General features: G+C 53.4%; 1 protein-coding gene across 2 annotated transcripts; it reads right to left on the bottom strand.

Annotated features, from left to right (window-relative positions):
* Nucleotides 1-4,245: 4,245 nt before the first annotated feature.
* Nucleotides 4,246-25,172, bottom strand: GEMIN5 (gem nuclear organelle associated protein 5). Of its 2 annotated transcripts, none has more exons than XM_032973336.2 (27): nt 24,813-25,172; nt 24,045-24,199; nt 22,366-22,658; nt 21,689-21,954; nt 21,128-21,260; nt 20,596-20,815; nt 20,098-20,322; nt 18,875-18,960; nt 18,338-18,420; nt 17,973-18,100; nt 17,241-17,314; nt 16,289-16,632; nt 15,805-15,923; nt 15,375-15,546; nt 14,807-15,034; nt 13,772-13,906; nt 12,755-12,868; nt 12,186-12,296; nt 11,453-11,590; nt 10,206-10,353; nt 9,240-9,359; nt 8,344-8,557; nt 7,741-7,977; nt 7,140-7,305; nt 5,388-6,396; nt 4,884-4,974; nt 4,246-4,654 (listed from the first exon to the last, which is right to left on the bottom strand). In XM_032973336.2, the coding sequence occupies exons 1-27, from the start codon at nt 24,952-24,954 to the stop codon at nt 4,460-4,462; spliced, it is 5,346 nt and encodes a 1,781-aa protein (XP_032829227.2). In that variant the 5' UTR covers nt 24,955-25,172; the 3' UTR covers nt 4,246-4,459. The 2 variants fall into 2 exon arrangements, with proteins under 2 accessions (XP_032829227.2, XP_032829235.2); XM_032973344.2 differs by having other exon boundaries at nt 13,772-13,903.

The following is a 25,172-nucleotide window of genomic DNA, read 5'->3' as shown; positions in this document are numbered from 1 at the left end:
GGTGGCAAGTGTTGTCTTGTTAAACTATGCCTTTAAAACTGACAAATACTTACCTGCAGTACACTGTTGAAAAAATAGTTTACACCCCCTCTGTCAATCATCGTGTTTCTCAGTGTGGATTTGTGAACACGCTTTGAAAACGGTACATGAAATAGTACGCGTTTTCAATGCGCTGTTCATATTGTAACAAGCGTTAATACCAATGTTACTCTACAGAGTAGTGGGTCGCCGCTCCTCTTATCCGCATTGATACGAGCGGTATGTGGGGACTATGGCTTAACCGCAACAAAAAAAATACCTATCTGCACGGATGCATACGGACAAGAGAAGTATTATCAAATAGGAGGAATTAACGGTGCAACGCATCTCACCTGTTAAATATCTGCAGGCTATAGGATTGTCATCGATTGATCCTGGCTGCAGACATTGGTAGGTCACCAATAATAATGAAGATAAGAGAGCAGTTTCACTGTATGACGCATACCGTTATAAGACTTGTTGTGATCCTGCCCATACCCGAGCATGGAAGTGCATTCGCCTGTTCAGCTCTTCTTGTGCATTCGTCCTCGCTGCTGCTGCTGCTTGAACGACAACGACAACAGAATGATCCAAATAAATAACATTACGATTTTGACTTCCGTTCATTCTGAACCCCGGGGTCCCGCCATAAGGTTAAATGATTCAACCAGCAAAGTCTCACCGACTCTTAAGACTTTTTTTTTAGGAGGGTCTTGCTAATATACATTGGGATGTTTGGACAATTTCTTCTTCAATTTATAGTTTTGCTTTCTTTGGCAGGAATACCGGAGCACCCCGAGAAAACCCAGCACGCAGCACGAGGAGATTGTGTACTCCTTAAAGGTCCGCACAGGGTGGGTCCATGAACCCGCTTGTTGCGAGTTCCTGCTTTGCATGGCCACCTCGCAGCAGCCCAGCTGGGTTTCAGGAGTTGTCAATCAATGCCCTAATTCATCAACCCTTGCCCCCAAGGCGCTGGGTCACTGGATATTCTTACACAGACGCCACGGCCATGGGAGGCGCGTTATTGATCTCACGTCATCGTTATTGTTACATCATTAGGGGCCGTCCATAAGTGACGTCACGCGATTTTGGACGATTTTTGATCCCCCCCCCTCCTCGTCACACGGCGTTACAAAAAGTCAGACCCCCCCCCCTCAAATATGACGTCACAAAGCTCTGCCCCCCCCAAAAAAATATATAAAACACGCTTCAAATCGCTATAAACTATTGTCATTGTAGTGCGTATTTAATGTGCCGCTGCACTCTGATGTTGTAGAAGACATTTATTAAAAGTATATTTAATTAAGTGGAACGTGTTGTCTATATTTATTTAAACTTGCGCATTTTGATGTGACGTCACATTTCTCACCCCCCCCCCTCGTCCCACATCGTCACAAATGTCTGACCCCCCAGATGCGTGACGTCATTAATGGACGGCCCCCCTACCAATATTTTTTTTAACCAAAGCCGCGGTTTCGATCGCCACCTCGTGACGAACTTCTGAACAGCTTAATCCAGGCTTAAGCTCGCTTACGATTCTTTCGGGTCCGTTGCGAATGCCCGTGGCTCATAAAACCAGGCTAAAGCTCCATTAGTACTACGTGCATTAGGGTTCAGTGATTATGAAGGCTCATAGGGCCAGAATAATTCAGCATTATGATTTAGTAATAACACCCGAGGCTGAGTGTTTGTTATCCTACCGCCACATCCTGAAGATATGGTTCACTGTTGATGACTACCATATTAATCTTAAGGTTCACTGTTAATTACCAAGACTCAAAGGATCGGATGAAGGCTTCCTGAATAATAGGGTTCATCTCCATAGATATAAAAGGCAAAGTTGTGATTATGTGTGTCTGCTCAAAATGTTTAGCGTACTTCCCGACATGCAACAAACTTGAAATTTGCCATGTGGGTACTATCCAGACTGTACACCATGCAAAAATTATAAAAATACACTTTTGGTTTTTTTTTGGAGGGGGGAGCTCAATAAGGCATCTATTTTTTGCACGGCAAGTGAGCTGTGACGTCAAATCTGTCACGTGGCCCGCTCATGTGGAAGCGTAACGCATTGTAGTGTAGCGGTTAGCGCGCCGCGCTACGAACCCGGCGGCCCGAGTTCGATTCCCGCTCACGGCCACCACCGGTGACGATTATTTAACCGTTCCTGGGCCTCCCCTAGGTCGACTCAGCCTCAAACGAGTAACTGGTGTGGTGTGTGAACATCGCCACTGGGGAGATAAAGGCGGCCGGGCGTGGTGGATCCAAGTTCCGGGCGAAGCCGGGTACTACAGCTACAGTGAGAGAAAAAAGTATTTGATCCCCTGCTGATTTTGTACGTTTGCCCACTGACAAAAAAATGATCAGTCTATAATTTTAATGGTAGGTTTATTTGAACAGTGAGAGAGAATAACAAAAAATATCCAGAAAAACGCATGTCAAAAATGTTATAAATTGATTTGCATTTTAATGAGGGAAATAAGTATTTGATCCCCTCTCAATCAGAAGTATTTCTGGCTCCCCGGTGTCTTTTATACAGGTAACGAGCTGAGATTAGGAGCACACTCTTAAAAGGAGTGCTCCTAATCTCAGCTTGTTACCTGTATAAAAGACACCTGTCCACAGAAGCAATCAACCAATCAGATTCCAAACTCTCCACCATGGCCAAGACCAAAGAGCTCTCCAAGAATGTCAGGGACAAGATTATAGACCTACACAAGGCTGGAATGGGCTACAAGACCATTACCAAGCAGCTTGGTGAGAAGGTGACAACAGTTGGTGCAATTATTCGCAAATGGAAGAAACACAAAAGAACTGTCAATCTCCCTCGGCCTGGGGCTCCATGCAAGATCTCACCTCGTGGAGTTGCAATGATCATGATAACGGTGAGGAATCAGCCCAGAACTACACGGGAGGATCTTGTCAATGATCTCAAGGCAGCTGGGACCATAGTCACCAAGAAAACAATTGGTAACACACTGTGCCGTGAAGGACTGAAATCCTGCAGCACCCGCAAGGTCCCCCTGCTCAAGAAAGCACATATACATGCCGTCTGAAGTTTGCCAATGAACATCTGAATGATTCAGACGACAACTGGGTGAAAGTGTTGTGGTCAGATGAGACAAAAATGGAGCTCTTTGGCATTAACTCAACTCGCCGTGTTTGGAGGAGGAATGCTGCCTATGACCCCAAGAACACCATCCCCACCGTCAAACATGGTGGAAACATTATGCTTTGGGGGTGTTTTTTTGCTAAGGGGACAGGACAACTTCACCGCATCAAAGGGACGATGGACGGGGCCATGTACCGACAAATCTTGGGTGAGAACCTCCTTCCCTCAGCCAGGGCATTGAAAATGCGTCGTGGATGGGTATTCCAGGATGACAATGACCCAAAACACACGGCCAAGGCAACAAAGGAGTGGCTCAAGAAGCAGAAGCACATTAAGGTCCTGGAGTGGCCTAGCCAGTCTCCAGACCTTAATCCCATAGAAAATCTGAGGGGGCTGAAGGTTCGAGTTGCCAAACATCAGCCTCAAAACCTTAATGACTTGGAGAAGATCTGCAAAGAAGAGTGGGACAAAATCCCTCCTGAGATGTGTGCAAACCTGGTGGCCAACTACAAGAAACGTCTGACCTCTGTGATTGACAACAAGGGTTTTGCCACCAAGTACTAAGTCATGTTTTGCAGAGGGGTCAAATACTTATTTCCCTCATTACAATGCAAATCAATTTATAACATTTTTGACATGCGTTTTTCTGTATTTTGTTGTTGTTATTCTGTCTCTCACTGTTCAAATAAACCTACCATTAAAATTATAGACTGATCATTTCTTTGTCAGTGGGCAAACGTACAAAATCAGCAGGGGATCAAATACTTTTTTCCCTCACTGTAGTTGTTAATACATGAAACTCAGAGCCAGTCTAAGTCTCCAATACATTGCACGTTAATACGTGAAGTTCATAGAGCCGGACTGTCAGCCTTCAGACTTAAATCTCAAAGAACCAAAATCCTCGTTCGTAACCTTAGGGCTCAATGACCGAGTCTTATGGAGCGACATTAAAAACTTCCTTTGGGGTTGCCGTGTTAATGTCCAACGCTCATAGAACCACATGAAGGCGTTCGTAAGAGTTCACCATTAATAACCAAGGCTCATGGAACCAGATGAAGGCACTCTTAAGGCTCACTGGTTCCCACCACACATGGAAACGATGACAAAAGGGGCATTGCCAAAGCACTGCTTTATTTTCACGTTCAAAACCCAGCTCACAGGAAAGATGAGGTATGCAGGACACTTGTGCACGGGTCCATGTGCACATTAATTGTGCATGTACACACGCACACCAGTGCATGTACGCACTCCTCACTACCCTCATTGTGGAGCTGCCCTCGCTACCCCCACTGCCCCAGGATAGAGCTGCCCTCAGTGGAGCTATCCTCATTGCTCCAGGGTGAAACGCTGAAAGCCTGGCCTCAGGCGGTTCCAGGCCGAGGCATAGGGCGGCTGCTGTCCATAGCGGTCAAGGATTCGGACGACGGTGGCCACGCTGCGGGTAGGGAGCTTCACGCCGAGGTTGTGGTCCATGCTCACCAGCAGCAGACAGCACTCGCACACGTCCGGGAACGGGGCGGCCTTGGGTGGGGAAGGGGGGAGGGGGCAGAGACAGAGGAAATTAAGAAACATAAAAAGAGGGAGACATAGGAACAGAGGGTGAAGGGGAGAACAATAGGGAGACAGAGGAAAAGGGAGACAGAGGGAAAGTAGAGGGAGAGATACGATGAGACATGTAAACCTGAGTGCTGCCCTCTGTTCCCGATGAACCCAGACCACATGACCCCGTGAACCCATCACTCCGTCCCACCTTCACACCAGGGGCAGCTGTGGGAAAGGCAGCCGTGATGCGGGCAGCCTCTGCTGTGAGATCGTGCAAACCTGGGCCAGACTCCAACTCCCTGGGCGCACACAGACACAACACAATCATCATCATTACAGCCATCGACATCATCACCATTATGACTGTGAGCATACCCACTAGCAGCATTACCACTGTATTCATTATTTCATCATCAGTCATTAACATTATCATCACCACCACAATCGTCATACCATTATCAACATTCTAACCACCATCACTTTCATCACCACTACCATTGTCATCATCAGCAGCAACAACAGCACCACCAATATCATCACGATGAGCAACACAAGCATAGCTATCATCATAACTGTCATGACTGCCAACGCAATTATTACCGCGGTTATGCATGTGCATCTACATACACGGGCACATGTACGCGTTACTCACCTATACCGATGTGCGCGGGTGCGCGTGTGCTCTCACTCGTGTGCGCGCGTGTGCTCTCACCCGCGTGTATGTGCGCTGATGAGCTTCGCCACAGCCTCCTTGACCTCCACCAGTCTCCGTTGTGCATCCTGCACGGCTGCTCGCTGCTCATTTACACAGGCACGTGCCGCACGTACGGCCAGCCTCAACAATCCACCCTCCTCACACTCATAATCACACTCTTCCTCCTGCTCGTCCTCCTCCTCCTCGCATACGAGCACCGCTGCTGAGCCTGTTGGCATGGTTGTTACCGGTGCAGCTGTCGATTTTGTTGTTGTTTCCATCAGGTTTGCTGTCACTGCTGCTGATGTTGAATCATCATCAACTGCTGCTGCTTCTTCAGTGGCTGCTGCTGCAGCTGTTGGCAAGTTGGCCGTTGCTGTTGACGTGGCCATCACTGTTGTTTCTGGCGTTGCTGTTGGGTGTGTTGTACCCGCTGTATCTATTGTTGTTGTTGTAGTAGTTTCAGCGTCAATTGTTGCTATTTCAGCTATTGCTACTGAGGCTACTCCTGCCGATTCGGCTGTTGACAGTTCAGGTATTGACGTCGCAATGATCGCCGTTGTTGTGTCACCTGCTGCAGTTGTATCTGGTGTGACAGGCATTGCGTCGGTCACTGCTGATGACATCACTCCCTCTGTGTCCAGTTGTAGTTTTTCTGTGTCTACCAGTACTTCTGCTGCATCTGCTTGGAGTGCTTGTGTGTCTGCGTGTAGTGCCACTGCATCTTCTTGTACTTCTGCTGTGTCCTCCTGAAACGTGTTTGTGTCCGAGTGTGGTGCTGCTGTATCTGCCTGTACTGCTGTTGTATCTGTCTGTAGCGCTGGTGTTCCTGGGTGTACTGCTGCTGCGTCTGCCTGTACTTCGGCTGTCGACGCCTGTAGTGCCTTTGTGTCTGGGTGTAGTGCCGCCGTGTCCGCCTGTACTGCGCCGCCATGTTTCCACCACGCCTGGTACAGGCGGTAGTAGCTGTGGTAGGCCGCTAACGAGCAAACAACGTCACCGTTGCTCCCAGCAACTGGCCGCACACCTGGCAATAAACAAGAGTTACCGATAAACATGATGTGATTTAACGTACAGCAATGAACAGCAATCAACATCGACCAATTAACACGCCCCGGCCTATGAGCGATTCGTCCAAAAAGTGGCAGGTCTCGTCAAATCTGGGAAGCTCAGCAGGTTTGCGACTGAATAATGCTTGGATGGGCGACCATCATGCAGCACAGGTTGGTTAGGCTATCGACTGCGGCTGCGTTGTGGACAGCAAACACCCATTGTTTTATTGTACTTCCATGCTCCCACTTCTATGCTTTCCACCTTTACCAACCAGCACTGACCAGTTTGGTGTAGTATGGTCAAATAACTACCCCCACATTGCTGTATGGTGTGGGGAGGCCCCCATCAACCCGTGGATTGACAAGAGGACTGTGGCGGATGGCAAGCGAGGTCGGGTGTCAGATTCACAATGGCTGGGTTGGGTGGCTCGTTCATAGTGGCTGGGTTCATTATTTAAGGCTCACCTGTCAGGTTCATAATGGGCATGTCAGAATCAAAATGACCCTGTCTGGTGACCAGGTTCATAATGGCCGTGTCGGGTCTCGGGTTCATAATGGCCGGGTCGGGCAGCAGGTTCATCATAACCGGCTCAACTGTCAGGTTCATAATGGCCGTGTCGGGTCTCGGGTTCATAATGGCCGGGTCGGGCAGCAGGTTCATCATAACCGGCTCAACTGTCAGGTTCATAATGGCCGTGTCAGGTGCTGTTGCCCTCACCGGCTGGCAGCAGCAGGGCAGTGCAGGTGGTGAGCACGATCGCGTGCTGCGAGGAGCCGAGCGCGTGCACCAGCGCGGAAATAGAGCGCTCCGAGAACCGCGGTCCATCACCACGGAGACACGCCAGCAGGGCGGCCGTGACACGCACGCACGCCTCCTCCACCACCTACATGCCCGCATGCGCACGCAAACACGCACTGTCGGGCATGTTCTATCCAATGCCTGGGTGCAGGCCTTCCCCCACCTGCCATTGCAATCCCACCCAATCTCGTGATGCCACCCGGTCTCATTTGTAAAGTCTCTCTCGTATGTTCTGGCTCATTTATATGATCGGTATCGTATATTTTGTCCAGTTCAAAATGTCCATCTCATGATGTATTATTTGTCTGTGTTGTCTAATTTTAATCATGTTCCACGAGCTCCACAAGCCTAAACGTACATACGCGTGCACACGACAAGCGTTCACACTTGTCTCTCTTTCAACCTGTCTTCTGTAGTATCTTTTTCAATGTGTTCCCGTCTCTCAATCTCTCTCCATTACTCCCTTCCCTCACCCCCAGCCCCACCACCACCCCCCCCTTCCTCCCCAGGTCCCTCTCACCTCATCCTGTGCCGTGTGCGGCGTGGCCGTGGGCCCCCCGAGCAGAGCAGAGATCTGTCGCTCAGCTTCTTCGAGTCGAGCCTGCTGACCTTCTGACCCCTCTGACCCTGGCAAACTCGCCGCGACCCCCAGCTCTGTCTGCCAATCGCGGAGCAGTGCGGGCGCCAGCGCGGAGGTCACGGGGTCGCGCAAGCGCTCGCTCACACGGCGCTGGACACAGCAGACGAGGGCGCGGCCCTGTGGAGCACGGAAACACGCACAACACGAACACATGCAGCATGTACACACACTACGTGTACACAGGCACATAAACAAATACGTACATGTACCTGGTCACTCTGTCACTCCTTCAGTTACTCAGTCCCTTCATTGCCCACTCTCTCACTCCTTTACTCACAAACTCACCCATTCACTCCTTTTCTTGCTCACTCACCCACTGACCTACCCATTCATTAATTCATACACTCACTCCTTCACCTAGCCACCCACCCACTATTCCACTCAAAATCAGAATCTTAATTTTTACTGGAGGAATCCGATGAGCTATAAAGCTCTTTTTCACATGTCCAGTAATTTTCACTCCTCCTTCAATCACCCACTCACCAGGAGGCTGGGGTATGGTTTGATGGTGCTGAGAGCGCGTTCCCACTGCGTGTCGCCAGCGAGGGCTCGTGCGAGGCGCAGGGCGAGCGGCGCCGCGTCCTCGTGGGGGAGGCGAGCCCTCTCCGCCACCGCCAGCGCCGCGCTCAACGCCGACAAGTCAGCCCGCCGGGACAGCGCCATGATGGCGTCGCGCGCGCGGCCCGCCGCCAGCTGGCTGCGGCGAGACAACACGGGGACGCGCGGGGACATGACACACGGGGGAGGGGAGTTGGGGCATGGGGGAGGGGAGATGAGACACGGGGAACACGACGTGTGGGTTTATGGGAAAGGAGAGATGAGACGGAAGGACGCAGGACATGGGGAAAGGATATCCGGGGACATGGGACACAGAAAAAGAAACGTGGGGAAATAAGACACCAGGAGGGCATTAGGACTTGGAGATGTGAGATATGGGAAACATGTGACGGGAGGGATAGAGACACACAAGACAAGGTCACGAGGCACAAGTCATTACGGACACGGCAACACACAGACTCACATGTACACACAAATTCAAACAGACAAAATCACTCTTTGATTTTGATTTTATTCAGTAAAGTAGGTAAAATAAAATAAAACAATTAGTGATTTAATTGTTTTCTTTGATTTTATTTTATTTTACCTACGTGACTTTACCGAATAAAATCAAAGAGTATGAATCCTTGCAGTCACGAAAGCTTCAAATCTAGACAAAATCATCACAGATACACCTAGGTATACACACACATTTATGTACACACATTTCGCGGCTCGCACACGACACGCGCACACACACAGAATCACTTTACCAAATACACATGTATAGCTAAACGCATGCAAACACACACGCACACGTACACACGTGCGGGCACACGTACCACTTGGCAGCAGCAGCGTAGTGGCCAGACGCCTCGAGCACAGCCGCCCACTCTTGGTAGAGCTCCCCCAGCATGGGGTCAGAGGGCGGCAGGCGCAGCTTAGCCAGGGCCACCGCCTCTCTGCACGCACAAGGGCAAAGATCCGCCGTGTAGCGTTAACAGACTGTTGGGGCAAGCGCCATTAGGGAGCACCTAGGAAGACCGGCACGACCCATAAGGGGGTGGGTGGCGGTAGTGTAGTGGTCAGTGCACTACACTACGAGTTCCATTCCTGCTCATGGCCAACATCAGTAATGAAAATTTGAACTGGTCTTGGGCTTCCCCTACGTCGACTCAGCCTAAAATGGTGTCGTGTGTAAACATCAGCACTAGGAAGACAATGGCGGCTGGGTGTGATGCTGGCGACCCACTGCATCGTGCGCCGTGTCGGCCCTTCATAGGTGCTCGCTAACAGTACTTGCCCCAACTGTCTGCTAAGGCTAAAGGGGGGATTGTTTGTTTTTTGTGTGTATGTCGTGTACGGATTAGATGAGATGGACCGATGCAGTACAGAAGGATGTAGAGCTGATTAGACTTGCCAATGACTGGTACCAGCGGGGTCAAGATCGGATTCTGTGGAGGAGGCTCGTGAAGGACGCCACTAGGGAGTTGGAGGCAGTCGCCTCCAGCAACAACGGAGAGCAGAGCAGCGACACTCGCAACAATGAGTGGAGTGCCGGGCAGCTAAAATGGAGCAAGCTGGCACAGTAGGTGGCGCAGCTGGTGCATCTGCCAGTCATCTCAGTCAGTCAACCCATGGCACCTGGAGCGATCCCGTGACCTCCTATCAGCGAGCCTTCGACAATTCACGTGGCCTCAAGGTGCACCTAGCTTGGCACAAGCGCCGTGGTGACAACAACGCCATTTAGTGGAAAACAGCGTTTGTTAATGTTGCACACGTGTGTGTGTGTGTGTGTACGTCCATACCGGTAGAGGCCGTGCGTGCGCAGCAGGGCGAGCGCGTCACCCGTGCGGTGTAGCGCAAGCAGGAACGTCGCCGCCCGCACGGGCTGCTCCGCCCGCAGAAGTTGCTGCACATACGACTCGATGCACGCCGTCCACACGCGTATGCCCGCTGGGATCACATGAAGGGTCACGGGGTAGTACGAGGTGTCATAGGGTCACGCAATAGCTTACGGAGGTCCACGGCGAAGTCGCACAAGGGTTCATGGCTTTACACAGCGGGCCAAGGGGTCACGCGTAAAATCACACACGAGGTCACGGAGTTAAACGAGGTCACGCAACTGGTGATGGCGTCAACAGCGAAGTTTCAAGCGAGGTCACAGAAGTTACACGAGGGTCAGTGGTTCACAGGGTGGGGTCATACAAGGGGTCGTGTAGTCAAATACGCGGTTACAAGCAGGATGACGTGTAGGTCTCAAGTACGCCTGCCATGTCTCCAGTACCTCTTGTTTCCCACATCTCTTTTGTAGCTGTCCCTGGTCTCTGCCCGTGTGTCCTGGTGTCCTCACACGGCTCTCCGTGCCACCAATCTCTCATATCCTCCGTATCTCTCAGTGTCACCCATATCCCCCGTGTCCCCCGCCCCCCCAGTCATTCCTGTGTCTTGGATGTAGCCACCCCCTGCCCCATGTCTCCCGTGCCCCTGCTGTGATCTATGCCACTGGGCTCTCATGCGTCGATGGGCAGTGACGCAGGCCAGTGGCTAGAGCGCTTGCCGCTTGTTGCAGAGGTTTACTGTTCGAATCCAGCAGTCGCCCTGATTAATACTGCGGGTGTAATAACCGTTATGATACTACGTGCTGTCTGCTTCACTCAAAGTGGACGTTTGAGATCCCTCTTAGGTAATTTGCAAGAGCAGGCCATTTTGTGCAAGCGTCTGGGTCCAAATTTGTAAAGAAATTAAAAATGACACTGCAAATTACTCAATTGGGATAATACACACAGCAGCAATCATTATTCCCGAATGGCGAATGCCCCAGATCACTCTTGTAGATTATCCTGGTCTCTTGAGTTGTCACCTGGTTAAAAGAAAATGAACATGAACCTTGAACTCATGCCTGCATCTCTTGGTGTATCCTCTCGTGTCTCCTGTGTCCACCCCACATGCCTCCATTTCCCCCGTGGTCCATATTCCACTGATCTGCCATATCATCTGCGTGTTTCAGTGGCCCGTGTCTCCACGGTGTGTCCTCCCCCCCGGGGCCCCGTACCCATGGGCGCGAGGGCCAGCAGGCTCTCCGTCATCTCGCCGGTGCGCGCCGCATTTAGCAGCGCGGTCGCCACCTCTCCGCGCCACAGCAGCAGCTGGAACGCACTCTCAGCGTGACCGGTGGACAGCTGCTGGCGCTCTGCAACAGGCGCAGACACACACACACCGCGAGCATACACACCCGCACGTGTACAAGCTGAAGCCCAACGATATGTATATGCACACAGGCGTGTATGTGTACATGATGGTGCCTTATCATGCGTACATACATATTTACAATCGTGTACACACAAGCACATTCACTCAAGGGAAAAAGTGCACACACGGACACATCGGTGCCACTGGGTAGCATGTACGAATGTATGTGTGCACGCACCGACACCCACGCTGGTACGCATGTAAACACAGGCACGTGCACATGTGTACACACAAAGGAAGCATGTAAATGATCTTGACACCTCGTGAAACAAATACATGAAAACTTGAAGGCACACACGCGCACGCACGCATGCACCACATGCACGTGCTCACTCGTACACGAGATTATAGCAGGTTTGAGATGACGTGATGCAAGTCACTCATCGCGTATAAAGCGCTCTCTTGAGACGCCCTGGCATAAAGGAGGATAGCTCTATCATAGTATGGGTTAATGTCAGAGGTTCGGTGTTAAGTGTCAGAAGTTGTGGGTCTGGAATCAGGGGTCATGGGTCGTGAGGTCAGCGCGGGAGACCGACCCTCCTCCTCCAGCCACCGCGTCGCCTCTTCGCGGCCCAGGTAGAGCCCCAGGTGAAGCTGCTCGTCATCTTGTTGACTCACGGATTGGGGGGCGCCCTGTCTGACAGGGTCTGTCCAGGAAGTTGGGGGAGGGGGGGGCGGTGGAACAGAGACATGGAGGGGGGACACGGGGGGAAAATAGACATGGAAGTAGATGAGTGTGTGTGCGAGTATGAATGTATCTATTTTCGTAGCCAACCGTGCTAATCGAAGGCACGGAGTACATACACATGTAGCAGCGCACTGCGCTACGAACCCAGCGACCCAAGTTCGATTCCCGCTCACGGCAACACCAGTGACGATTATCTGAACCGGTCTTGGGCCTCTCCCTAGGTCGACTCGGCCGCAAATGAGTGCCTGGTGCAGTGTGTCAACATCTCCACTCGGCCCAGCGCGGCGCTGGCCACCCACCCCCTCGTGTGCCGTTTCGGACCTTAATAGGTGCTCACTAACAGCACTTGCCCCAATAGTCTGTTAAGGCTATAGGGGGGATCTTTGTCTTGTACGCGTGTGTACGTGTGTGCTGTACCATGCAGGCGCCCCGCCAGTAAGAGGCAGTCGTTTTGCAGATCCTCGCGGGGTCGGTGGTCGCGCGAGACGGAAAGGGGGAAGAGGGAGCGAGCCTTTCTGCGACGCCGCGCATCTGCACACACATCGTCGACATCATCATCATCATCAGCAGCCATGAACTATCCACTGCTGGATCCAGGTCTCACCAGGCCATTGCCAACCTCTCCTGCACACGAGCTGATCTCATGACTCCATCTCCACAGTGCACGTCCTCTCGGGGGTGTTCCCTCCTTTGGCTGCCTCTACGTCGTTAGTCTCGGCCCACACATGCCCATCGTCCTCTTCTATGTAAAATAAATGCATATACAGTATACACATATAAATGTATACACGGACTCACACTAACACTTAAAGATCACTTGTTTAGGCTGTTGGGGCAAGTGATGGCAACTAATAACACACAACAGCGACAATAACAACCACCGCTATTCATAGCGGTGACGTCGCATCGGCTTTGTGTTCGGTTAGGCGCACACTGAGGCCACATGAAGTGTCGAAGGCTCGATGATCAATGCTATAAAGACAAAGATCCCACGTATAGCCTTAACAGACTTTTGGGGCAAGTGCTGTTCGCAAAGACCTATTCGCCGGCACAGTACACGAAGGGGTGGGTGGCCAGCACCACACCGGACCGCCTTTGTCTCCCTAGGGACAATGTTCACACACCGTACCAGGTACTCTTGTTCATGTTTTTTGTTTGTTGCGGTTGCACCCGATTCAAGAGCCGAATGGCTCACAGGGCTATACCAAATAAATGGAGCTATGAGCTAAATGGAGCTACTCATTTGAGGTTAAGCCGACCTAGGAGAGGCCCAAGACCGGTTCATATAATCGTCACCGGTGTTGGCCACAAGCGGGAATCAAACTCGGGGTCGCCGGGTTCGTAGCGCAGCGCGCTAACCGCGACACTACCGTTCCCCACGCTCACACACACAGATGTACGCACGGCACCGTGCGTTCGCACAACTTCTCCTACCCAGCTCCAGCTTCCGTTTCTCCGGTCGGTCCGTGTCCTGCGCCGCGTGCGGTTGCGCCACCTGCAGTTGTGTGATTCGCTCCTCCCCAAGCTCAGAGGCAGCTCCCGATGCTGCGACGGCCATGGTTCGCGCTGCTGGGGATCACACGGGTGAGCGCGGGCGCAGGCTACGCCACCACTCTCACCGCAGGCTTTACCCTCACCACCCCAGGGTCACATTTTGCCGACAACCAAATCACCCTGAATGTGCACCATCTCATCCGATCTTGGAAGCTTTAGCAGAGCTAAACCTTGGTTGGCACTTGGATGGGTGGATGGGAGACCACCTGCAAATACTAGGTGTTGTAGGCTTGGGCTGCGAGGCAGCCGGGATGTGGCAATAACAGAAATGCATTGTTGAGTATTGTCCCCTCATATCCTTGGTGGGTTTTCTCCCTGATTCACTAGTTTCTTTGAACATAAAGCCATAAACTCATGTATTGAATTTTCTAAATATCTTAATGCAGGACCCTCCTGAAAAAGTACCTGAAGTCTCAGTGAGGCTTTCCAGCATAAACATTTTGAATTTATTTACCAAGGAAAGCCTTTATCTGGAGGTCTCCTGTTAAGTTTTGCAGTTGGGGTCGATTTGCTATGTGTCTCCAAACTGAGTAATTTGCGGCGTTATTTTTCAAATTATCAAAATTCGGATCATGATGCCGGCACACAATGACCAACTCAATTTGAACAACATCAATGGATCTTTATCGTCCACTGTAAAGCATATGGCGGGTATTTTTTCATGGTCACTATACCCACATTATTACCCAGGGTGGCCATGCAGCTTGAACAGAAAACCTCTGCAACAAGAAGCAGCAAAAGTCCTCCCGCTTGGCCCTGTAACTGTAGATGGTGTATAGGAAAGAACCTAGCAATAAGTCAGCGAAGCCGATTTTGGTGTTTAATTTGTTGTCCTTACCCCGTACCTCTGATTAGCACAGGTGGCTTCGTACGATTGTGTGGATCGCAACCGCCATCCCATCTGATTTGTCTCACCTTTGTTGTGCGCGGCACTGGGAATCTCGCCGGTGGTCGCCACCTCTGTGCGCGGTTGGCCGATCGGCGGCGAATCCCGCGCCGAGGCCTGGTCACGTGACCTCCAAGAGCTCGCCTCCACGGGTCGCGTTGCATTCTGGGTTGGCTCGTCGACCGCCTTCTTGGATTTCTTGGCTTTACCCTTTGATTGCGAAAGACGCTTCCGCTCCAGCTCCACGCTCTTCTTGCCTGGTTGGTGGGTGGGGAGGTGGGGACAGATGCTTTTGCTTTAGAATCCAAAACGTTACCCCCTCCTCTGTTATCCCCTCCTCATTGCAATTTCCATCTTCTTCCCAACGTGGTGCCCTCACTTGGTTGGGGCAGTCGGCCCCTTTCCCAACCTTTTACCCACCCTCCTTTATATGGTAGTTGCGTCGGGACTGTGCTCCGTGAATTGACACATGGTTGTGCGTGCTGCGCGGCGTGCTGTATTGGGCTTGCATTTTCTTACAATATATTTTTAAAATCAGAAATGTTTCAGTCACGTAACCTCATCCCGAGTGTGTGTCCACAAACACGCTTGGCTCACCGCGAGGCGGCTGTTTATGTGGCTGCTGCGACGGCCTCCACTTGTGGACACTCGAGTCATCGCCACCCGACCACACGACGTCGGCGTCGCTGGGGCACCATGCCACGCTGAGCACGCGGCCCCCATGGCCCCGGTAGTTATTCAGCGGCTCCCCCGTGTCGGCGCGCCACACCTGGCAGAGTTGGGGGTTGGGGAGGGTGTGGGGAGGTGCGGGGAGACAACAGGGGATTGTGGGACAGAAAACAGGAGACATTGGAAAACAGTGGCAGACACAGGGATCATTGGAGAGGCAGTGCGAGACATTAAATTGACCGTCCATGTTTCCAGATATTTCTTTTTAGAAAGTATTTGTAAACCTATGTTTGTGAGCACGTGTCTACATCTACGCGCGAGTACACGCGTGTACGTGGGGGCGAGTGCTGGGCGCCACCTGCACGGTGCCGTCATACGAGGCGGACACGAGGAGCCCCGGGCAGTGCGGGCTCCAGTCCAGCGCCGTCACGCGCGCCGTGTGCCCGGCCAGTGCGCGCGTGTGCACCGCCCCGCCATCTGCGTGCAGGCACGATGACACACGGGTAAATGCATGGGTACACACATGTATCTATGTATGTATGCTGAACGTCTTTCGCACCGTACGTAGCCAACCGTGCTAGGAAGTACACACCGGGCACACACGCGGGTACACATGCTGTGTCTCCATGTCCTCACGTCCCCCCTGTTCCCATGTCCACATTTATGAGTCCTTGTGTCATATTCCCGTCTCTCCGTGTCTCCATTTGCTTGTTCCTGCGTCCCTGTCCCCTCGTCTCTGTCGTGATGTCCCCACGACTCTGTCTCAAGGTGTCTCTGTGTTCCTTTCCCTGTGTCTCTGTCAACATGTCACCGTGTCCCCGTATATCCCTGCGTTTGCCCACCCTGGACTCCTTGCAGGTCGTGCACAAAGATGGGTGCATTGTTGGACCCGGACGCCAGCAGCAAACCCAGCGCCGATTGGTTGCTCGGCTCCAGCCTTCCCGGTTGGTTAGGGGAAGGGCCCATTTCCCCAGTCAGAGCGCCCGATTGGCTGCCCGCCACCTCCACCATCCCCACCGCTGTCTGGCCATTCGAAACGACCGCCTCCGATTGGCCAACGGCAGCATTGGGGACATGTGATTGGTTGTGGTAGGAGGGCAGCCAGCGCAGACAGTTCACGGTCTTGTGGTGGGAATTGAGGGTGCACACGTGATGCAGGAGTGGGGAAGAGTAGATTTCCATCGACCTGATGGGCACACGCACACATGCACGCAAGCACAGGCCCCAGTGTCAGTGTCAAGAGTAGAACCACCACCAGCAATGACCTGAACACTGTCATGAGCATCACTAGCAGCACCATCACAAACATCACCACCAGCAGTGTCATCAATAACATCATTACTATTAGCACCATTTACCAACGATATTACTGGCAGCATCATCGCGTAGTGTCACCAGCAGCATCATCAACATTAACACCGCCAACATCATCAACAAAATCACGTCCATGGAATCACGACCAAAAACATCACCACCATAACCTTAACCCAAATCTGTCCTTCTACGTTTCCTTTTGTCCACATGTCTGAGTCTCCCCACGTGTCTACGTCGTGACACAGTATATCGCTGTGCATTTGTATGGGCCGCCTTGTGTCCCCGTGTGCCTCCATCTATCTCAAGCGTCTCCGAGTGTCCCCGTGTATATATATGTGTATCCCTGCTTGTGCTCATTAGTCCATGTGTGTCTCCGCATATATCTCTTTGTATATCTGTGTCCCAATATATCCCGGTGCGTCCCCCCCGTGTCTCTGTATATCTCCACCTGTTCCCAAGTGCCCCCGTGTGTCTCCGTACCCGTCATCATTTCCCAGAGCCAGCAGGGAGCCATCGCACCTCCACGACAACTCACTCCTTGCAGGGAACTTGTGCTAAAATAAGGGAACACACAAATACGTAAGTGTGGATGCGTGGGCGCGGTGTTGGCCACCTACCCCCCCTCGTGTGCCGTGCCGGCCTTCATAGGTGCTTACTAACAGCACTTGCCCAAACAGTCTGTTAAGGTTACACGGGGAATCTTTGTCTTTGTAGAGGTATGTGTGCATGTATAGTAAAGAGCAACAAATTGGCACAGTGAGGCACAGGTGGTGCATCTGTCGTCCATCTCAAGTTAGCCAACCCTTAACACCTGGGTCTCTCCCGTGACCTCCTGCCAGCAGCGAGCCTTCCAAATTTCACGTGGCCTCGAAGTGCACTTAGCCTGGTACAAGCACTGTGGTGTTGTCACCGCCACTTATTAATACGCTTGTTTTTCAGCAGGGTACTGCCGAGGTTTTTCAGGTGTAGGGAGCGACGTTGCCATGTTTAATCCCAGCTCAGTAATCTCTGAAGGTAATGTTTCAGCACCGAGGTTCTTCTTGCTGCGAGGCACAGGTGGTACCCACTTCTGCGCCAACCCTGCAGCCCAATAAGCGGTGAATGGCGGCTGTTGTTGCCGTGCGCGTGTGCGTGTGCGTGCGTGCGTGGAGGCACCTGGGCGAGGTTCGGCGGCTGTTGTTGCTGTGCGTATGAGCGTGAGTGAGGAGGCACCTGGGTGAGGTTGGCCGCGTGGATGAGGGTGTTGATGTCGACCGCGTCGTCCGAAAGTTTCCTGGGGTTGTGCTGCAGCACAGAGCCCTCGCCCCCACAGCTGTACAACGCGTAGCCGCTAGGCTGACCTACACACACAGGCACGCGTGTATACACACACATATATACAGGTGGGTGCACATCTAACAAAGTGTCCTCCACCCCCCCCCCCATATAGTCACAAAGATCGGTGGGGCAAGTGTTAGCGAGAACGTACGAAGGCCGGCATGACAAACGAGGGGGTGGGTGGCCAGCACCACGACCGCCCACCTCCCCGGTGTTGATGATTACACAACGTACCAAGGTATACAATCACACACCCTCACCTTCTGGTGAGGGTGGTACAGGTGGTCCCCATGACAACGAGTAGACTGTTTTCTTGTGGTATGAGCTGGAGATTTGGGGAGGCCTGTACACACACACACACCAAACATCCCTCATATAGCATTTAATAGATTGTTGGGGCAAGTGCTGTTTGTAAGCACCAATGAAGGCCAACCCGGTACACAAGGGGGTTGGTAGCCAGAACTATAGCCCACTTTTCTCCCCAGTGCTGTTTGCACATCATGCCATAGCATGATGACGAGTAATTTAATGAAGTGTGGAGTGTGTTGCACCCGAAACGTCGTGGTTTATTTTATTTTTCTACCTACGTGACTTTACCAAAAGAACCAAAGAGTATGGATTCCTGCAGTCACGAAAGCTTCAAATCAAGATTGAAGTGTGGAGTGACGGGGTGTGATGAGTAGCAGTGCATGAGGTGCGGTGAGCAGTAGTGATGTGTTGAGGGGTGAGGAGTGTTGTGACGAGAAGTGGTTACGAGGTCTGGAGAGGGGTGCGGTGTGATGAGGTGAGGACCCCACTTGTTGTTGTAGAGATCGTAGATCCCAACTTTCCCCTCGTCGGTGCCAAACGCCAGGCGACCTTCCCTGCTGGGGTGCCACGCCAGCTGTGGACATCACCACCAACATCAATATCACCACCATCAATATCACCAACATCAATATCACCACCATCAACAACAAAGACCCCCCCCCGTATAGCCTGTAATAGAATGCTGGGGCACCTCCAATTAGCACGGTTGGCTACGTAGGGTGCAAAAGAGGTTTAACTGACATACAAGTGCTGTTAGCGAGCACCTATGAAAGCTGGCACGAAACACAAGAGAGTGGGTGGTCAGCACCACACCTAGCAGCCTTTGGCTCCCCAGTGGCGATGTTTATACACTGCATTAGGTACTCATTTGAGACCGAGTTGACCTAGGGGAGGCCCAGGACCGGTTCAGATAATCGTCACTGGTGTTGGCCATCAGCGGGAATTTAACTCGGATCGCCAGGGTTCATGGCGCAGCGCACCAACTGCTACACTACCATAAACATAATCACCATCAGTACCACAACCAACATTACCAGCATCAACATGACCACCGCCACCAATCACCAACACAATGATTCACATAGCGCAGGGTGCAGTGTAGTGGTGCAACGTATGACAGTGCAGTTTGGAATGGAGCTGTGCATGTGGTGTAGTAGTGTGTGGTGTAAGTGTGTAGTGATGCTGTGTACTGTGGTGTAGTAGTGTGTGGTGTAGTAGTGTGTGATGTAGTAGTGTGTGATGTAGTAGTGTGTGGTGTAGTAATGTGTGCTGTAGTGTGGTCGAGCGATGTGACGTGTGGTGTACAGCATAGCGTTGTGACGTGTAGCACTGCGGTGTATGGCAGTGGTAGCGGGACAGTATGCGGTGTGTCATGTATGGTGGTATGGTGTACAGCGTGGCTGTGTGGTGTGTAAAAGTGCAGTGCGTGTATGGTGGTGCAGTGTACAGTGTGGTGTATCATATTTATCAGCGTGCAGTGCAGTCTGTGCGATATGGTGTAGTTGTGCAGCATGTGCGGTGTATGGTAGCAGTGTTCAGTGCAATACAGTGTGGTGTGTGCTTCGGTGTAGTGGCGGTGTGCGTACCGCTGCAGCGGCGGAGTGTGGCAGCACTGTGTTTCGTGTGTAGCGGCGGCATGTGCCGTTGTGTGCGTGGCGATGGCGGCACGTGGTGAGCGGCCGTGTTGGCGGCAGCGGTGGGGGCCACTCACGGCGGTGAGCTTGGCGTGCACGCCCTGCCAGTACGACGAGACGTCGTACGCGGCACGCGGCGAGAGCGTGCGCCACACGCGCAGCACGCCATCGCCCCCGCCCACCGCCAGCGCCCCGGGGTCAGAGCCCGACTCCACGGGGGGGAACGCGAGGCAGTAGGCGAAACCGCCCAGCGTTGGCAGGCGCCAGCACAAGGTCAGGTCCCGCGCGCGCCAGCAGCAAACCTGGAGGTTGGGGGGGGGCATGTGCAGGGGGGACGCGTGGGGACGATTACAGAGATCCCCCCGTGTGGCCTTTAGTGCAATGCTGGATCGAGTGCTCTTAGCGAGCACCGATTAAGGTTGGCATAACACAAGAAGGGGTCGGTGGCTGTAAAACACGCCCGGTCAGCTTTGTCTCACCAAATGCTGATATTTACTTACTGCACACTCCCGCTCTCGCACACACATTTACACTTTCGCACGCTCATACCCGCTGTCCCCACGTGTGAAACTCACATCACGGTCCATGGACGAAGAAATGAAGAATTCTTCATCTTCCTCTCCCTCGTCCTCCTCATTAGGCGCAACGCTCCCATCCCGACGAGCTGTGAACGCGACGATGTTGAAGACGACGCGGGAATGGCCGGGGGAGTCGGACCCCGCACCAAGCGGGGTTCCCTTAATGCGACCGCCGCTCATCACCCCAGCGGCCACATCCCACAGCAGGAGCTCCCCACTGCAGGGGAGGGGCGGTAAGGTGAGAGGTGAGGGGCGAGGAGGTGAGGAGCGTCGAAGCTAAAGGTGATAGATGAGGGGATGGAGGATGGGGAAGTGAGGATTCGAGGTGAGGGGTGAGGATGTGGAGTAGATGGAGGGAGACCTGGGTAAGTGACGAGGACCTGGAGATCGACAAACGTGAGAGGAGTTGAGAGAGGGGAATCTCGAGGAAGACTGAAGTGAGAGAAGGTCCTGATGAGGGGAACGAGGGTAAGGATAACCTCAGCGAAGAGGAGGAAGAGCCGGGTGGAAGAGGAGCTGGAAGTCGTACCCGTAGGCGCTGGAGATGAGGTGGAGGGGGCGGCTGTGACTCCAGCACACCGTGACCCAGAGTCGCTCACGGGGGGCCGCGTCCATCTCCCCCCCACGCCGCCTTGGAGGGGGGAGACGCAGGGTCAGGGAACCTGGGGGCAAGCAGGGGGAACACAGGGGGAGAGCGACAGAGAGTGAGGACTATGTGAGAATTCATGGGGACAGTGCGAGTGCTGAGAGTGTAAGAGTGTGTCTGTGTATACATGTTAAATAGGTGAGGGGAGCAGCGGTAGTGTAGTGGTTAGTTAAGGCGATAAGGAGGATCTTTGTCTTTGTGTATAAATGCACGTGTGTGTGTTCACAGAGTATAGGACACAGCTGCTGCTGCTGCATCTACCAGTCATCTGTCAGTCAACCCATGGCTCCTGGGCCTGTCCCATGCCCTCCTGTCAGCGAGCCTTTGACACTTCACGTGGCCTCGGAATGTACCTGGCCTGGCACAAGCTCCATGATGACAACACCGCCACTTAGTGGCGAATGGCGGCTGTTGTTGTTGTGTGCGCGTGTGTGCGAGCATTACACTTGGCCCGGGCGAGGCTCCACACTCGCACGGTTCGGTCTTTGCTGCCGGACGCCAGGGCCCCCCAAAGGGAACCGGCGATGGTGGCGGCCGCCAGGTCACCGCCGGTGCCGGGGGTCGGATGTTCCTTGGGGGTCACGCTGGGGTCGTACGCAGAGTCGGGACACCAGCCGAGTGCGTGAACCTCATCCTCGTGGCCACGCAGGCGCAGCAGTGGCTCCAAGCGGCGCCGCAGGTCCACGACGAGAATCACCCCATCCTTATAGCTGGGGGGCAGCGAGCAGAGGAAGGGAGATGGTGGCGGGGTGGCGAAGGTGGAGAGAGAAGGGAGATGGAGTTAGAGATGGAGGTATAAGAAGTGGGGAGGGGGGGAAAGAGATATGCACGTATTATCTCTTTGTGTCAGCTTTGTCTACGTATGAAGTGCGACTGTGTGCGTGCCACCTTGTGATGCCTGGATGTGCACGTGACCATTAGTGGGCGTGCGTACATTTATTCGAGCGTGTGCGCGTTTGTGCAGGGGTGGGTGCACGAGCGCGTGCGATTACGACGCGTGCCTGTATGACGTGCGCGCGTGTACGCTCGTGACGTTTGATTGTATACGTGTCTGTACATGTGTCTGCAAGTGTGGACATGCGTGTGCGCACGCGCGTGTGCACGTGTGCGGCAGCCCCCACCCCAGCGCGAGCAGGTGCGCGTGGTGCGGAGACAGCGCCAGGCAGGTGACGTGGCGCGGCGCCGGCATGTGCGTGCGCGCATCTCCCACGATCACCGGGGGCGCCACCTCCTCTGCCGTCGCCGCCTCCTCCTCCACCCCCGTCGCCCCCCTTGACACCGGGTCCCCCGCGTCCCCCACCGGCGGAGACGGTGCCGCCGTGGGGAGGCGCCAGCAGCAGACGGCGCCACGCTCGTCGGCGGACACCACAAGGTCCCGCTCGTGCGGGGAGAACTGCACGGCCGTCACGCCCGCCTGTTCGCACACGCCCGAGACACGGGGAGACACGCGTTGACACTTGGGGACATGAGAAGACACACGGAGACATTTGGAGACAAATGGAGACACACAAGAGACACTCGGATATATCTAGACATTAAATTATAATAGGGGACATAAAGACATGCGGAGGCACTCAGACACATGAGAAGGTACACGGGGACACGCAGAGACACTCAGGGACACATTTGGACAAGGAAATACATAGAGACACGCAGAGATATAATAATTTGTGATTCGATTTTAATTTGACAGTAAAACCTTGGATTGCGAGCAACTTGGTCTGCGAGTGTTTTGCAAGACGAGCAAAAATATTAAATATTAATTTGATAAACGAGCGAGGTTTTGCAATACGAGTAGTACGTATACGCTTTCTCTGCCGAGCGTCACGTGATCACAACTGATATACGAGTGCTTTGGATTACAAACACGTTTCCTGAAGGAATTATGCTCGCAATCCAAGGTTTTACTGTATATGCATTCAATATCAGATAGAGGTGAAGCCCTGCAATTACTTTCCCTCACCACCGGCGAAAGGGTCATTACGAAAAGACGCTCTAGAGAGCTTCTCTAGAGGGTATTTGGCCTACTCTTTCATGCTGGCCAAACATCTTGGAAGACGACAATAGTATAATATCATGAATTCGTGATTTACATGCAGTCACTTACGTTTCCCTAAACGAGTGACTTTCGTCTTAAAGTGGAAACAATTTGCCCGATGCACTGGCGTCAAACCCATGGTGTGGAGTACGTGTAGATGCGTGTGGTATGCATGCTACACACGGCGTAGCGAGTTGTGTGCACTTGTGGTGTACACATAGTGGGGAGTGGTAGTGTAGTGGATAGCGCACTGCACTACGAGCCCAACGAGAGGAATTTTATTCCCACTAACAGCCAAAATCAGTGACGAATACCCGAACCAGTCCTCGGCCTCCCCTAGGTTGACTCAGCTGGTGTGGTGTGTAAACATCAGCACCAAGGAGACAAAGGTGGTCGGCCGTGGTGCTTATCCACCCACCGCCTCGTCGTGTACCATACACCGGTCTTAATAGATTCTCTCGAAGAGCACTTGCCCAAACAGTCAACATGTTCACGGCTATATGGGAGATATTTCTACGGGGGGTGCGCTAAAGTGATTTTCATCCCTACGCGTGGACACATGATCGCGGATAAAATTCTGCGAAAACCCGAGACAGTTGTTGGGCTGACCCGAGCGGGCACGGACGCGCGTTCGTGAACGTGCGCACGTGCTCGCTAACATCGCTTACCCCAACACCCTGTTTAAGAGGGAATGGTGGGTGGTGGTGGTGGAGGAGGTGGTGGTGATGGTGATGATGATCTATCGGCGTGCGGGTCACTCACGGCGTGCGCGCCTTGCAGCACGTGCGTGCAGCGGGCGCCGGCGCGCGTGTCCCACACCCGCACCGTGCGGTCATCCGAGCTGGTCGCGCACGCGTGCGCCACGTGCGGCGAGAACGCGACGCCGGTCACTCGCTCCGTGTGGCCCTCCAGCAGGTCTGAGATGTGGGGGGGGGGAGCCGCGGAGGGGGAGAGGAGACACGGGAGGCATAAATAAGGGGGGACATGTGGAGAACGGGACATGTTGGAGGGCGGGGGTGGGGGGGACGACTCACAGCGGAACACGAAGCGATGACACCCACCCGTCACCTGCTCGAGCACCACCCCATACCAGACGCGACACGAGTGAGGAACTGCAATGTCCGCGAGGTGCCCATTACATCTTTGTTGGAACTTTGTGACCCCGCCCCTACTGGACACCTGGAAAAAAAAAGCTTTACAGCTGTTTTTATTCTGACATGTTGTATGGGTGTTGGAGAGCTGTCAGTGATATGTATTCCCGCACCGTAAACCTGTACAAGCACTACCCCAGACCAGACGCTGCACAGGGTAGGCCATGCAGATGCAATAGAGATGCCTCGGCAAATCCCACAGGTTTAAAGTACTACGGACGTCCGCGAGATACCCATTCAGGCCAGAACTCTAAGGGAGATCTTCACCAACCGCGGGCCGCTCGCTCCCCGCCTGCACCAAGACCGCCCGAGGCCAGAACCCCAACACAGGCGAAGCACCTCGAGGTGTCTACGAGATGCAGGGGACGTGTCCACCCACCCTTGACCACGGGCCCCTGGCTGCCCGCCTCCACCAGCACCACCGCGCTGCGCGCCGCGAAGCCCACGACGCCTCCCGCGGGCCCCGCGCTGACGGCGCCGCTGCAGAACCAGTTGGGCGAGGGCGGCATGGCGCTCTCCATGGTCCACTCAGCCTGAAATAAGCAAGGGCAGCAACAACAGCAGCCACCACGAAGGCCGCTCCGCGCCCACACTGCCGCAGTGGAGGAGTCGCTGGGGGGAGGTGGAGGAGCGGGGCCGGCTTAAACTCCCGCGCCCGAACTGACGCACGTGGCCCGCGATAGCATAGAGCGGATAGGAGCGGCGGCGTGGAATTTGTAGACTGGATAGGAAGGTCGCA

Source organism: Petromyzon marinus, chromosome 3 (assembly GCF_048934315.1).
Source record: "Petromyzon marinus isolate PM22_M1 ecotype Great Lakes invasive population chromosome 3, UKy_Petmar_22M1.pri1.0, whole genome shotgun sequence".
NCBI classification, from domain to species: domain Eukaryota; kingdom Metazoa; phylum Chordata; class Hyperoartia; order Petromyzontiformes; family Petromyzontidae; genus Petromyzon; species Petromyzon marinus.
Note: the sequence above shows the minus strand (reverse complement) of the source record. Positions and strands in the feature narration are given on the sequence as shown.

Coding starts and splice junctions, on each gene's coding strand:
- GEMIN5 (XM_032973336.2), bottom strand. CDS start 24,954: ATGGAGAGCGCCATGCCGCCCTCGCCCAACTGGTTCTGCAGCGGCGCC. Junction 15,547..15,804: donor CGTATGACGGCACCGTGCAG/GTGGCGCCCAGC, acceptor CAACTCTGCCAG/GTGTGGCGCGCCGACACGGG. Junction 7,306..7,740: donor CGCACACGGCACAGGATGAG/GTGAGAGGGACC, acceptor GCGGGCATGTAG/GTGGTGGAGGAGGCGTGCGT.